The sequence below is a fragment of the Gorilla gorilla genome, chromosome 20 (assembly GCF_029281585.2).
Source record: "Gorilla gorilla gorilla isolate KB3781 chromosome 20, NHGRI_mGorGor1-v2.1_pri, whole genome shotgun sequence".
NCBI classification, from domain to species: Eukaryota; Metazoa; Chordata; class Mammalia; order Primates; family Hominidae; genus Gorilla; species Gorilla gorilla.
Window position 1 is genome coordinate 50,696,704 of NC_073244.2, and position 15,471 is coordinate 50,712,174.

At 49.6% G+C, this 15,471-nt stretch overlaps 1 protein-coding gene across 9 annotated transcripts in view; it reads right to left on the reverse strand.

The window, feature by feature from the left end:
• Positions 1-5,912: 5,912 nt before the first annotated feature.
• FBXO17 (F-box protein 17) overlaps positions 5,913-15,471 on the reverse strand; it is a 34,556-nt gene continuing 24,997 nt past the window's right edge. For 2 of the 9 annotated variants that reach the window (XM_063701303.1, XM_019015533.3), the window contains exons 2-6: positions 14,308-14,673; positions 12,899-13,010; positions 10,854-10,949; positions 9,475-9,610; positions 5,913-7,262 (exon numbers count right to left, since the gene is read on the reverse strand). In XM_063701303.1, coding sequence (XP_063557373.1) covers positions 7,119-7,262; positions 9,475-9,610; positions 10,854-10,949; positions 12,899-13,010; positions 14,308-14,673 — 854 coding nt within the window. In that variant the 3' untranslated portion in view covers positions 5,913-7,118. Of the gene's footprint in view, positions 7,263-7,764; positions 10,426-10,853; positions 10,950-12,898; positions 13,011-14,307; positions 14,674-15,471 lie in introns of those variants that run through there. The other 7 variants (XM_063701304.1, XM_063701308.1, XM_063701305.1 and 4 more) reach the window with 6 other exon arrangements.

Genomic DNA, 15,471 nt, shown 5'->3' on the forward strand with positions numbered 1-15,471 from the left:
GTACAGGAACCCCTTTAAGCCGTTTTCCGTCCTGGGTGAGCCAGGTGTTCCTTGCCCTCATTCCGGTAAACCCACGACCTTCAGGGTGGGGGTCATGGCCTTCATGAACATGTCACAGTGCTGCAGAGATTTTGTTTATGGCCAGTTCTGGGGCCAGTTTATGGCCAGATTCAGGGGCCTGTTCCCAACATGTCCCCTTTTTTGTTTTGCAAAGTGATAAAAGCAAAGGCAGCTTTGTCAAGGTGAGCTACTTCTCACAGGAGTCAGGATCTGCATCTGCACACTATACAAAGACAAACAACACAGATTAAAAGCACAATCATCATTGAAATCACAGAGCCTCCAAGTGTTTTTATCCATTTGAATGGGTTACTAGCTGCTAATCTGTCTGCAGCTCCTTCAAGCACTCCAGTTCCTGGCATTAAGTTCACGTGTGCCTGGGATACTTTAAATATTTGTTCTTTCAATTTTGCAATATCCAAATACAAGTTTGTAGAGTGGCCTTCTAGATGCTTTTTTATTCTTTCCCAAATTTTGATTTTATTAAGAGCTATTAACAGTTTCCACAAATCCTTATGTTTAGCTCCTAGAGCAGGCCATATCATTTGAGGTTGAGGTGCCACTATACTGCCATGGTTCCAGATAATAGGAACTCTTGCTGTATTTCTTACCATTTCTGACCATTTTGTTCAGACCAGCTGATCACAGTGTGGCCGTGGCATGCAGACTGAGAGGTGCAGTTCAGGCTAAACATCCCCATAGGTGACCAATTAATAATGATTCCATAGGAATCGTTGTGCAGCACCTCTGCCTGTTCTGCAAAGCAATCTTCCTAAACAAGTACGTTCATTTTTTCTAACTGGGTCCAATCCTGTTTACAAATATGTTTTTGAGGGCAGTATGCCTCAATTATAGGAGCAGATTTATTATGAGATCAGAAAGCTTGTATAACTGTGTCATAGAGTGATTACATCCAGGCATTATTGCCAGCCAAGATTGACAAATATGCCCAATAAGTATAATTGTTCTCTGTGTCAGCCGTTATTGAAGGAATACTCGTGGCAGTGGTGATCATCGCTGTCATAGCTACCATTAAATTACTCATTGCGACTGGTTGTGCCACTTTCCTCAGGTTTTCTTCCACCATCTGTGACAGCTTCTTGATCTGTCTCCAGGTGGGTGGCTGTGTTTGACAGGTGTTGCTCATGACAGTTGGGGTCTTCCTCAGCATCAGTCTCGACATGGCTGCAACCGGGGAGGGGGGGTCCTCAGTTTCCTCCGGGAATCTCTTCCTCAGCATCTGGCTCATGATAAGGTTTCAGGTGTCTTGATGGTATCCAAATCGGCTGTTGAGTCAGTCCTGGAGAAACATAAGCATAACCTCTACCCCAAGTTATTATTTTACCTATTTCCCAACTTTTTGTTATTGGATCTCTCCACCAAACTAGTTGTTCTGCTTCTGTCTTTGCAGCTGGTTTCTGTAGATGCTGTTCAGCTACTGATAGGATCTGGCCTTTAGGCAGGCTCAAAAAATTTAAAGTTAACAATGCTAGATTCAGTTGCATATGGGGTGTCCCGTAGTCCTTGTTTTCCCCCCCTTTTTTTTGCTTTTGCAACTGCTGTTTCAGGGAGAGATTCATTCTTTCCACTATGGCTTGTCCTTGAGAATTATATGGGATACCAGTAATGTGTTTAATATTCCGTATAGAGAAAAATGTAGCTAGACCTCGGCTAGTGTAGCCTGGGGCATTATCTGTTTTAATAGAAGCTGGAATGCCCATCACCGCAAAACACTGTGAAAGGTGATGCCTGGAAGAGGTGTATGAGCCCTAATGTGAGTGATGTAAAAAGGGTGCATTCTACTCCTAACTGCTGTTTGCAGTTGGGTAAATAAAATCATCAGTTGTTTATCTGTAGGAAATCGTAACTGAGCATTTTCAGTTAATTGTGTGGAATGAATCACGTATGAAGAATCAGAAATCACATTAATAGGCGTATGAAAAGCAGTCAATACTTCAATTACAGCTACAAGCTCCACTTTTTGAGCTGAAGTATAGGGCATCTGAAAAACTTTACTTTTTGAGCCAGAATAAGAAGCTTTACCATTACTAGACCCATCTGTAAAAACATTTTCAGCACCTTCAATTGATTTAAATTTAGTTATTTTAGGGAGAATCCAATTAGTTAATTTCAAAAATTGAAACAGTTTTGTTTAGGAAAATGGTTATCGAGAATACCCACAAAGTCAGCTAAATGGGTTTGCCAAGTAAGACTATATATAAAAGCTTGCTGTATTTGTGCCTTTGTGAGAGGGACAATAATTTTTCCAGGATCATATCCATGTAATTTAACAATCCGAGTTCTCCCATTTCCTATCATAGTAGCAATTTGTTCCAAATAAGGAGTTAGAGTCCATGAATTAGTATGTGGAAGAAAAAGCCACTCTACAAGATCTCACTCTTGAACAATAACACCAGTAGGTGAACGCTGAGTTGGAAAAATTAGCAAATCTAGAGTCTTCTCTGGATCTAATCTATTTATTTGAGCTTTATGGACTTGCTTTTCGATTAGCCGCAGCTCTGCCTCAGCTTCTCTTGTTAATTACTGAGGGCTTGTGAGACCAGGATCTCCTCTAAGGATAGAAAATAGATTACTCATGGCATAGGTAGGAATGCCTAGAGCAGGTCGTATCCAATTAATGTCCCCTAGTAATTTTTGAAAGTCCTTTAATGTTTTCAATTGATTCCTATGTATGGTTGCTTTCTGTGGCACAATGGTAGTGTCATTTACTAAGGTCCCCAAGTAGGAGTAAGGAGTAGTAGTCTGAATTTTGTCAGGAGCTATAATTAAACCAGCGCAAGAAATCGAATTTTGTAAGTGATCATAACATTGGAGTAATATTTCTCGAGTGGGGGCAGCACAAAGTATATCATCCATATAATGAATAATGTAACACTGTGAAAATTTTTAACGAGTAGGTTCAATTGCTTGCCCTACATAAGTCTGGCAAATTGTTGGGCTGTTTAACATGCCTTGTGGCAATACTTTCCAGTGAAAACGCTTAGCAGGCTGCAGGTTGTTTACTGCAGGAATTGTAAATGCAAACTGTTCACAGTCTTGCCCAGCTAAGGGGATAGTAAAGAAACAGTCTTTTAAATCTATGACTATTAAAGGCCAATTTTTTGGAATCATAGCAGGAGAAGGCAATCCTGGCTGTAATGTACCCATGGGTTGTATAACTGAATTAATGGCTCTTAAGTCAGTTAACATTCTCCGTTTACCTGATTCTTTTCTTAATTATGAAAACTGGAGAATTCCAAGGGGAAAATGTTGGAGCTATGTGTCCGTTTTCTAATTATTCAGTAACTAATTCCTCTAAAGCCTTCAGTTTCTCTTTACTTAGCGGCCATTGTTCTATCCAAATTGGCTTATCTGTTAACCATTTTAAAGGTGTAGGTTCTGGAGGCTTAACAATGGCTGCCATCAAAAATAATATCCTAAATCTTGGCGGAAACTTGTATTTCTGCTTGAAGCGGTCCCTTCAAACCTTGTAAATTTTTTCCTAGTCCCATACTAGGGACATACCCCATTTCATGCATCATATGTTGACTTTGAGGGCTATATAATTGTTCTGGAATTAGAACTTGTGCTCTGCATTGTTGTAATAAATATCTTCCCCATAAATTTATAGGTACAGAAGTTTTGGTTGAATAGTCCCAGGTTGTCCATCAGGCCCTTCACAATGCAAAATATAACTACTTTGATATACTTCAGGGGCTTTACCAACTCCAACTATGTTAAATTGAGAAGGTTGAATTGGCCATGTGGACGGCCATTGCTATAGAGAAATGAAATGTCTGCTCCTGTATCTACCAAACCTTTAAATTTCTTTCCCTGAATAGTTATTTCACAGGTAGGAAGTTTATCAGTAATTTGATTCACCCAATAAGCTGCTTTGCCTTGTTTATTTGTGCTTCCAAATCCTCCTGTTCGTTTAATTTCACTTTTTCCCATTCCCACATATGGCACATTCAGGAGCTGTGCTATGCGCTCTCCTGGCTCTGCTTTCCAAGGAACAGAAGTAGAAACAACAATTTGAATTTCTCCATTGTAATCTGAATCAATGACTCCTGTTTGTACTTGTACCCCCTTTAAATTTAAACTAGACCTTCCTAAAAGTAATCCTATTGTCCCCGCTGGCAAGGGTCCACAGACCCCTGTCGGAACTTTTTGCGGGGGGTTCCCCAGGCAGAAGGCTCACAGCTTTTGTGCAGCATATATCTACTGTGGCACTACTGGCTGTGGCAGGGGACAGACATTGTACAGGGGTGAAGGAGTGGCCTGAGGCGGAAATGCCCCTGGTTTCGAACGGGGCCCGGGATGGGCCTCTCATGGCATTTCCCGAAATCGGGTTCCCATCTTTATCAAACTTACAGTGACACTGATTAGCCCAATGTTTTCCTTTTTTTACATTTTGGACATATATCAGGCTCAGCAGTTTTCTTTTTTCCCCTATCTGCCGGCCTGACTTGCTGATTTTTTCTGCATTCTTTTTTAGTGTGCCCATGCTTCCCACAGTTAAAACAAGCTCCAGGAAATGGAGTATTTCCTTTGTCCACTTTCAGTCCTGCCACTGCCTGTGCCAACAAAGTAGCTTTATGCAGATTACCTCTGATACCATCACAGGCCTTGATATAATCAACTAAATGTGCTTTCCCTCTAATAGGTCGCAGAGCAGCCTGGCAATTGAGATTAGCATTGTCAAAAGCTAATAACCGCAACACTATATCCTAAGCAGCCGAATCTGCAATCACCTTTTTAAGATACTCCTGTAACCGAGCTATAAAATCTGTGTACGGTTCTTTTGGTCCCTGTTTTACAGCACCAAAGGAAGGGTACTGTTCTCCACCTGAAGTGATTTTTTCCCAAGCTCTGATGCACACTCTTCTAAGCTGCTCTATGGCATCATCCTGCATAACCACTTGTGCAGCTAAACCAGCCCAGCCGCCGACTCCCAAAAGTTGGTCTGCAGTTGTATCAATTTGAGGTTGGGCCTCGGTGTTGCGAGGAGCCTGAATGGAAGCTTCATCTGCCCACCAAGTTTTAAATTGTAAGAACTGAGCAGGAGTTAGACAAGCTCAAGTAAGAGCGTCCCAGTCAGGAGGAATCATCCGACTGGAAACAGCAACATTCTTTAACAGTCCCGTTACAAAAGGAGAACCTGGTCCATATTGATTAATAGCTTGTTTAAATTTTTTGAGTAATTTAAAAGGAAAAGGCTCAAATGTGGTTGTAATATTTCCCTGTTGATCTGGGGGATGTATTCTAACAGGGAACTGCCAAGCCTCTAAATCACCCTCTCTTCTAGCTTGCTGAATTCCTGCCTGAATGGAACTGAGAGCAGTCGCTTGAGGCACTGCTCGAACAGTCACTGGGGCAACTACTTTTCACCCAGTGTCCTCTGGAAAAGAAAGATCTGGAGGGTCAGGCCACTCTTTTTCTTCACACTAAGGAGGGGATGCAGAAGGGTAGGGATGAACCTCTTCCTCCTTTGCCACTTTAGCTTTAGCTGGCAAACAAACCTGCTCTGTTACCTCTTCCATTACTTCATTACACTCTCCTTCCTCCTCCTCATCAGTGTGAAAAGGTTCCAAGGTGGAATGAACCAGAACCCACACCTGTCCCATTGCTACCCTGATGCTTCCGAGCTCCCCTTCTTACTCACCATGGGGATTGCTTAAGAGTACTCGGGTGTCCTCCAGCTTAGTTCCACATTCTCCAACCGTCGCTCCGGTGACTCTTCGACCCGGGTTCGAGCCCCCACGTATGGGCGCCACTTGCCGAGACCAGCTCGGTTGTGGAGACCCTAACCCAGCGGTGCTAGAGGAATTAAAGACACACACACAGAAATATAGGGTGTGGAGTGGGAAATCAGGGGTCTCACGGCCTTCAGAGCTGACAGCCTCGAACAGAGATTTACCCACATATTTATTGACAGCAAGCCAGTGATAAGCATTATTTCTATAGATTATAGATTAACTAAAAACATTTCTTACAGGAAGTAAAGGGATGGGCTGAAATAAAGGGATGGGTCTGGCTAGTTATCTGCAGCAGGAACATGTTGTTAAGGCACAGATCACTCATGCTATTGTTTGTGGTTCAGGAACCCCTTTAAGCGGTTTTCCACCCTGGGTGGGCCAGGTGTTCCTTGCCCTCGTTCCAGTAAACCCACAACCTTCAGGGTGGGGGTCATGGCCATCACAAACATGTCACAGTGCTGCAGAGATTTTATTTATGGCCAGTTTTGGGGCCAGTTTATGGCCAGATTTGGGGGCCTGTTCCCAACACCAGAGATTTCCCCAAACAGCAGATGACTTTGTTAGTCTCAAGGACAGACTGCCTCAGCGGACCTCTGCTCCCTGCCCACGATCATTACCCCCAAAACATGCCGGCAAGTCTCTGCTCCCTGCGTCGGCAGAGGGATTTATAAGCCCTCTCTTATAAATACTGGTTTAGCCTTTGTTTTGTGACTGAGTCCACCGAGATCCTTGCAGGAGAAGAAAATTTGCCGGCAAATGAACTAAATGTCTCTTCCTGACACTCCCCTTCTGGGGGGCTGAGGAAGCTGTGAACAGCCTGGTTTGTCACACAGCACGATGGCCACCACACTGAAGCAGCAGCAAGCAGATTCACGGAAGGTGTGCTGAGAACCAGCCACCTGGGAGCCCTACTGTCCCTGGGTATCCTCTGGCTTCTGGCTGCAAAGCTGGTCTTTTTTTTTTTTTTCATTGATATAGGGTCTTGCTTTCTCACCCAGGCTGGAGTGCAGTGGTGAAATCACGGCTCACTGCAGCCTCAACCTCCTGGTCTCAGGCAATCCTCCCACCCAAGCCTCCTGAGTAGCTGGGACTACAGGCGGCACCACCATGCCTGGCTAATTTTTTAAAAATTATTTGTGGAGACGGTTTCACTATGTTGCCCAGGCTGGTCTTGAACTCCCGAGCTCCAGTGATCCTCCCGCCTCGGCCTCCTGAAGTGCTGGGATTCCACAGGTGTGAGCCACTGCACCCGGCTGCAAGGCTGGTCTTGACTGACAACGTCAGGCAGTAGTCCAGTCGCTAGGACAGACGGATCCTGACCCTCACACTGGAGTGGGTCACAAGGGCGCCGTAGTGCCCCACCCAGGAACTCACGTCTCTCCCGTACTGCTCAAAAGATACGTAGCGGATGCCCTTGCCAAAGTTGGTGAAGACGTGGGAGACCTGCAGGGGGAAGGGGAGTGAGAGGGTGAGGGCCTGCGGGCCCCTTCTCTTCCTCCACTTCAACAGATAGGTCCGAAGGGCTGAGGAGGTGCCAGTCCTGCACTAGGTGCTGGGGACAGAGCAGTGAATAAAACCGGAAAAGGACCCCGCGCTGGTGTCAGTGCCATTCTAGCAGGGGGCCCGGACACTGGAGATAGGTGGGGGTGAGGGGCCAGGGGCATTCTGCCAGGAAGGTGGCAGGAATGTGAGTAGAGTGAGTTAGCAAAGGCCCCACAGAGGTGACACCTGAAGGAGGAGAGGGAGCCAGGAGGGGCTCTGGAGGGTGTCCCAGGCAGCGGGAACGGCCCGCGCAAAGGCCCTGAGGTGGGAGAATGCCTGGAGCTGAGTGAGGGGAGAAGTAAGAGAAGGGTCAGGGAGGTCATGGGCAGATCATGGCCTTGTGGGCCACAGGAGGACTTTGGCTTTTTTTTTTTTTTTCCAATTTAAAAAAGCCGAGATAAAATTTTCGTAAAACAAACTTTTTATTTATTTATTTATTTTTGAGATGGAGTCTCACTCTGTCGCCCAGGCTGGAGTACAGTGGCATGATTTCGGCTCAATGCAACCTCCACCTCGCAGGTTCAAGCGATTCTCCTGTCTCAGCCTCCCGAGTAGCTGGGATTACAGGCGTGCACCACCACGCCCGGCTGATTTTTGTATTTTTAGTAGAGACGGGGGTTTCGCCATGTTGGTCAGGCTGGTCTTGAACTCCTGACCTCAGGTGATCCACCTGCCATGGGCTTCCAAAGTGCTGGGATTACAGGTGTGAGCCACTGCGCCCAGCCAAAATTTACCATTTTATTTTATTTATTTATTTTGAGGACAAGACTCGCTCCATCGCCCAGGCTGGAGTGCAGTGGCATGATCTCAGCTCACTGCAACCTCCACCTCCCCCGGTTCAAAAAATTCTCTCACCTCAGTCTCCCCAGAAGCTGGGATTACAGACGCCCATCACCGTGCCTGGCTAATTTGTGTATTTTTAGTAGAGACGGGGTTTCACTGTGTTGGCAGGCTGGTCTTGAACTCCTGGCCTCAAGTGATCTGTCCGCCTTGACCTCCCAAAGTGCTGAGATTACAGGCATGAGCCACCACACCCGGCCCAAAATTCATTTTTTAAAGTGTACAATTCAGTGGTTTTTAGTTGATTCACGATATTATGCAGCCATCACCACTACCTAATTCCCATCACCCCAGGAAAAACTCTGCATCCATGAGCTGTCATTTCCAAGACCTCCCTCCCCCAGCCCCTGGCAGTCGCCAATCTTCTTAGTGTACATTTCATATATGTGGAATCATACAGTATTTGTCATTTCATGTCTGGCCTCTTTCAGCATCATGTTTTCAAAGTTTATCCACGTTGCAGTGTGAATTGATGCTTCATTTCTTTTCCGTGGCTGCATAACTTTGGCTTTTACTGTGAGATGTAGCCACAGGAGCATTACAAGCAGTGAGACTTCTGATCTGACTCATTATTATTATTATTATTATTATTTTTAGTTAGGGTCTCAGTCTGTTGCCCTGGCTGGAGTGCAGTGGGACCAACTGGGCTCCAACCATCCTCCCACCTCAGCCTCCTGAGTAGCTGAGACTGCAGGTGCAAGTCACCATGCCCGTCTAATTTTTAATTTCTTTGTAGAGATGGAGGTCTCGCTATATTGCCCAGGCTGGCCTCAAACTCCTGCCCTCAAGCTGTCCTCCCATCTTGGCCTCCTAAAGTGGTGGGATTACAGGTATGAGCCACCGTGCCCAGCCGAAACATTTACTCTGGTAACTGAGGTGTGAGGATCAAGACAGCATAGTCTTGGTGCCAGATTGGGCTTGAGTCCAGCTCTGCACTGGACCAGTCACATAACCTCCCTGTGCCTCTGTTTCCTCAACTCTAGAATGGAGATAGGATTTTGCTTCACTGCTGCATTTCCAGCACATAGAGTGGTGCCCAGCACACAGTAGGTGCTCAATCAGTGTTTGTTGAACATTAAGGGGTTTTGCTAATGAAATGAATTGATATGTAAGCGTCTTGACACAGGGCTTGGGATGTAAGAAGGGCTCAATACTTCTTAGCTGTTATGATTATAGATATCCAGGAGTAACAGAAGGGAAACCGAGCAGACGAGAGGCTGGGCGTGTGTGCCTTTAGCGGGTTGGGGGGAGCTGGAAGGTAGTCTGGACCCACCTGTCGGCAGCCCCTCTCAGTCCACTGAAGGACCGGGTCAGGTGAGGCTGAGAACTTGACCACTTCCTTTTCATACACATCCAGAAGGCGGACCCGGAGCTGGTAGACGCAGCCGCAGTTCTCTCGAGCGCCCCACCTGCCAGGCAGCAGTCAGCCTCTATGCCCCGGTCACCCAGCCAGCTCTCTGGGTTTCGGGGTGGGAGGCTGAGGGCTGGCTCCATCTTGATGAGGGTCCTGCACATCTGGACCACATTTGGAGACGTCCTGGCCTGGGAACCTCTAGGGGAGGAGCCTTGGTGGTTCTGGGGTGGAACCAGAGCAGGGGAGGAGCCTGGGTGGTCTTGGGGTGGAGCCAGAGCCTGGGGGAGGAGCCTGGGTGGTCCTGGGGGAGGAGTCTGGGTAGTCCTGGGGGAGGAGCCTGGGTGGTCCTGGGGTGGAGCCAGAGCCTGGAGGAGGGGCCTGGGTGGTCCTGGGGGAGGAGTCTGGGTGGTCCTGGGGTGGAGCCAGAGCCTGGGGGAGGGGCCTGGGTGGTCCTGGGGGAGGAGCCTGGGTGGTCCTGGGGTGGAGCCAGAGCCTGGAGGAGGGGCCTGGGTGGTCCTGGGGGAGGGGCCTGGGTGGTCCTGGGGTGGAGCCAGAGCCTGGGGGAGGGGCCTGGGTGGTCCTGGGGTGGAGCCAGAGCCTGGGGGAGGAGTCTGGGTGGTCCTAGGTGGAGCCAGAGCAGGGGAGGAGCCTGGGTGGTCCTGGGGGAGGAGCCTGGGTGGTCCTCGGGTTGATTCGGGAGGCTTTTGGGTAGGTAGTTGGGGGATGGGAAAGGATGCTCTGGGGAAGAACCACAATGCAGGGCAGGTGCCTGATGACTTCAGGGAAGAGCCAGAGCCCCAGGGAAGAGATCAGATTTTCTATGGAAGAGCCACAGCCTGAAGGAGGAGCTGGAATGCTTTGGGGCAGAACCTGGGTGTTTTGGGAAGAAGGCATTCATCCTAAGCCTGTAGGCTCTGAAGCCAGTCCTGTCCCAACTATGCTCCCTGAGCCTCAGCTCACAGGGCACCATGCTCCCACCCCTTCAGAGACCCTGGGCATCCACAAGGTGGTCAGGGGAGGTGTCTCATTTCAGAAGGGTATCAAGCCAGTCAGTGGCCCCCTGTGGACCACCCCAGCCTGCTGGGATGAGGGTGGGCAGGAGTGCAGAGTGGGGGCTCTGGCTTCTCCAAAGCTCTACCTTCCCCGGCTCTGCATCACTTCCCGTCTCAGCCTCATCACAAAGGGTGCACAGTGACAGCCGCTACCCATGCGGTTGATGGGGCGGGAAATGAGCCCCTGCTGCAGAGCTGCTGCCAAGCCTGCTGCTGCTCTGGGGTAGGGTGCCGCTCCTCACTCACCAGTCAGCCACACAGATCTCAATCTGGGCACTGTCCAGCAGCTCCTGCCACACCCCTTCCATCACCAGGTCCACAAGCTGCCTCTTGGAGCACCATCTGGGAAGGAGAGATGGCAGGGGGCAGGGCAAACAGTCCTGGCATTCAAGTCACAGTCAGAAACCACCTCCTCCAAGAAGCCTCCCTTGATAACCCTCTCTAAAGCAGCCCTCAGGGTTTGCTCTAGCAGACCTGAAGATGCATGATGGGCTATACATCTCTCCTTGGCCTCTTGGAGTCCCTTTGCCATTCTCCACCCTGCTGCAGGCTCCAGGCAGCTGACCTCTATGAAAGCCTGACCCTCATCTTTGTGGGACAGGACATGACTACAAATGAAGGCCACATACTAGACATGTGAGCGGGGAGCTCTGTGGCCTCCTAAAGTGCGAGGGCCCCGGGTCTAAAGCTGGACGGCCTTGTCTCTGTCACCCATTGCTTCCTGTTGGATCAGCCAATGGGATGCTTTGGCAGGGGATGGAAGTGAAAGAGGTGACTAAAATCAGGGTATTTATCCTCTTAGGTCCTTCTCAAGGGACTGCCTTGTCCCCCAAGGAAAAAGCAAAGCTCCATTGCACTCTCTCCTCATTTTCCAGTAACTGTTTCCTCCCCTCACGTCTAGCAGTCGCCCACAACTTTGTAAACAGTCCTTCTCCTCAAACTAGAATGTGCCATAATAACATAAATTGTGCAGTATTGGTGGAAGGATGGGTAAGTTGAGCAATGGAATAGAACAAAGTGCCAGGAACCGGCTGAGCGCGGTGGCTTAGACCTGTAATCCCAGCACTTTGAGAGCCCGAGGCAGGCGGATCACCGGAGGTCAGGAGTTAGAGACGAGCCTGGTCAATATGGTGAAACCTCTTCTCTACAAAAAATACAAAAATTAGCCAGGCATGGTGGCGCACCTCTGTAGTCACAGCTATTCGGGAGGCTGAGGCAGGAGAATCATTGGAACCCAGGGAGGCAGAGGCTGCAGTGAGCCAAGATTGCACCACTGCACTCTAGACTGGGCAACAAAATGAGACTCTATCTTAAAAAACAAAAACAAAAACAAAAAAAAAACAGAGTGCCAGGGACAGACGTAGGTATACATAGAAACTTCATAAACTGTAGAGGTGGCACCATCATTCCATGGAGAACAGATTCTCATTTTTTTTTTCTTTTGAGTCAAGGTCTTATTCTGTTGCCAGGCTGGAGTGCAGTGGCATGATCCTAGGCTCACTGCAACCTCGAACTCCTGGGCTCAAGACATCCTCCCACTTCGGCCTCCCAAAGTGCTGGGATTACAGCTATGAGCCACCATGCCCGGCCTTCAGTTTCCTGTTATAAAGTGGGGGCAATAATAGTATCTATGTCACAGGGTTGTTGCCAGAATTATATGTAAAGTGTCTAGTATAGAGTAACTCCTTGTGGAGGCAAAAGCGACTCCATCTTGGATGCACTGCCATGTTCACTTTTTTTTTTTTTTTTGAGACAGAGTCTCACTCTGTCCCCCAGGCTGGAGTGCATCGATGCAATCTCGGCTCACTGCAACATTTGCCTCCTGGGTTCAAGTGATTCTCCTGCCTCAGCCTCCACGTCCAGCTAATTTTTGTCTTTTTAGTAGAGACGGGGTTTCCCCCTGTTGGCCAGGCTGGTCTCGCACTCCTGACCTAAAGTGATCTGCCCACCTCGGGCTCTCAGAGTGCTGGGATTACAGGCGAAAGCCACCGTGCCCGGCCCAAAACCCTGTCTTTAGATCAAAGCTGTCTTGCTGTTGTCTCACAAACTGCAGGCGATGATGCACAGAGCATTGCTGCCTGTGGTTGCTAACCTTCCTGATCTTTCCTTGTATCCCTGGCATATGAAACAGTACCCTCAACAAGTATTTGTTGATTGATGGAATGAATCAATGAATAAATAAATGGGTGAAGGAGAGGGCGAAGGTGACAATGAGGACAGTGTGGGGGGTAGGGTCCCTTTCTTTGGGGCCCTTGCCCCAGGGATCGGGGCCTCTCACTTGGGCCACTCACTCGAAAGAGGTCACGAAGCAGGTCTGCGAAGGAGCCCCAGGCACCGGTGTTAGGTTCTTTTCTATGGCCCAGCCGTTCCCGCCATGCTCCACCTCCCAGCCTCTGAAGCCCTCTGTGGGAAAACAAGAGTTGAACATATGGTTCACCCGCCAGCCTGCCCAGAAGAGACCCCGCAACCACCCAGCTTGTGCTGTCCACCAGCCTCTCCCTCTTGTGCTCCAATCCTCCCTGGTTTCTCCTATCGACTCCTCCTCCCATTATTCTGTATTCCTGGTCCTACCCCACAACTGTGACTCTCAGCCGTGCCCATCCACTCAGCTTCTCTTCAGCCACCCTTACTTGCTCTTTCTCCTTCAGTCCTGCTCTTCATTGTGTGTGTGAGAGACAGGTCTCACTCTGTCGCCCAGGCTGGAGTGCAGTGGCTCCATCATAGCTCACTGCAGCCTCAAACTCCTGGGCCCAAGCGATCCTCCCACATCAGCCTCCAGAGTAGCTAGGACCACAGGTGCATGCCACCACGCCTGGCTAATTTAATTTTTTAATTTTTTTTTTGAGATGGAGTTTCAATCTTGCTGCCCAGGCTGGAGTGCAATGGCATGATCTCAGCCCACTGTAAACTCCGCCTCCCAGGTTCAAGCAATTTTCCTGCCTCAGCCTCCCAAGTAGCTGGGATTACAGGCGTGCACCACCACACCTGGCTAATTTTGTATTTTAGTACAGATGGGGTTTCACCATGTTGGTCAGGCTGGTCTTGAACTCCTGACCTCAAGTGATCTGCCCCCTCGGGCCTCCCAGAGTGCTGGGATTACAGGCGTGAGCCACTGCGCCTAGACTAATTTTTAAATTTTTTAGAGACAGAGTCTCACTTTGTTGTTCAGGCTGGTCTCAAACTCCTGGCCTCAAGCGATCCTCCCACCATAGACTCCCAAAATGCTGGGATTACAGGCGTGAGCTACTGCACCCCACCATTTTTTTTTTTTTTTTTTTTTGAGATAAGGTCTCTGTCACCCAGGCTGTAGTGCAATGGCACGATCATAGCTCACTGCAGCCTTGAACTCCTTGGGCTTAAGCGATCCTCCTGCCTTGGCCTCCCAAAGCGTTGCCATTCCCACCGCGCCTGGCCCCTGTCCTGTTCTGCATCCCCTCTGCATACCAAACTACTTGCTTTCTCCCCTGGCCCAGCCAGGGTCTTCCTGCCTTGCCCTGCCCACTCGTTCGGATTCCCGGCTCCACCTTCTCCAGCCCCGCCCACCGGGCCTACCGCCCAGGCACTGCGTCCCTCAGCCCCGTCCCCTGGCTCCTCCAGCGGTCTCGCCCATTGGCTACATCTCTCAGACTCTGTCCCGGCCCCGCCCCCGCCTCGCTCGCCCCGCCCCCTCAGCCTCCTGGGCCCCGCCCCCGTCACCCACGCTCTCCGCAGGAGTTGAAGATGAGATTGCGGCCGAAGGGCGCGCGCAGACAGTAGCGCGCCAGAGCGCACAGCGGGAACTCCTCCTTGTCTTCGTTGCTGGGCAGGCAGCGTTGAGCCACTGCGTAGAGTGCGCGGCCCTCGGCGCTGCGGTCGCGGGCCAGCTGCAGCAGCCACACAGTGGGCCCGTCCACTATGTCGCGCCAGGCGCGGCACACTGGGCGGCATCGCGTGACCAAGGAGCGTGGCGGCACGTGGCTCAGCACCTGCACCAGCAGCTCCGGGGGCAGCGCGTCCAGGGCCAGGGACGGGTCCGCCGGCAGCCGTCGCCGCGATAGCCGGGCGCCCATCTCCAGCAGCCAGAGTCCTGCAGGTCGAGAGGGGTCGGTAGGCGGGTCAGCGCAGCCAGGCCACCCCCTCCCTACCTTGCCCCCCAGGGCGCAAGGCCCCTGCTGATCGAGAGACCCCATTAGGTCCATGGGCAACCAGGGACCCATTTCCCTCTCTGATCCTAGTTCTCTCCCAATCTTCCCCACTTGGGTAAAAGACCCCTGGTCTGACTCTGACCCCCGTCAGGACCGCTGATTACGGCTTCCGTCTGGCGTTCACTTGTGTCAGGCTAAGAGCTTCACGTATATGACCAGTGAAATGGCAAAAGAACTAACATAACTAACCCCATTTTTGTTTAAGGGGACTTTACCCATTCCTGCACATGGCTAGGTTAATTTTAGACCGCTGAGATAATATGCAAAAACAGCAATCATGTAGTTTTTAAAACTAACTCTGGGATTAAAGAAGTATGTAAACAACTATGTTTTGTCAAAGATTTTTTTTTTTTTTTTGAGACACAGTCTTGCTCTGTTGCCCAGGCTAGAGTGTGCAGTGGCGCGATCTTGACACATTGCAACCTCCGCTGCCTGGGTTCAAGCGATTCTCCTGCCTCAGCCTCCCGAGTAGCTGGAATTACAGGCGCCCGCCACCACACCCGGCTAATTTTTGTATTTTTAGTAGAAACGGGGTTTCACCATCTTGGCCAGGCTGGTCTCGAACTCCTGACTTCGTGATCCACCCACTTCGGCCTCTCAAAGTGCTGGGATTACAGGTGTGAGCCACCACGCCCAGCCTCTTTTTTCAAAGATTTATAGGGGCATTGTGACCCAACCAA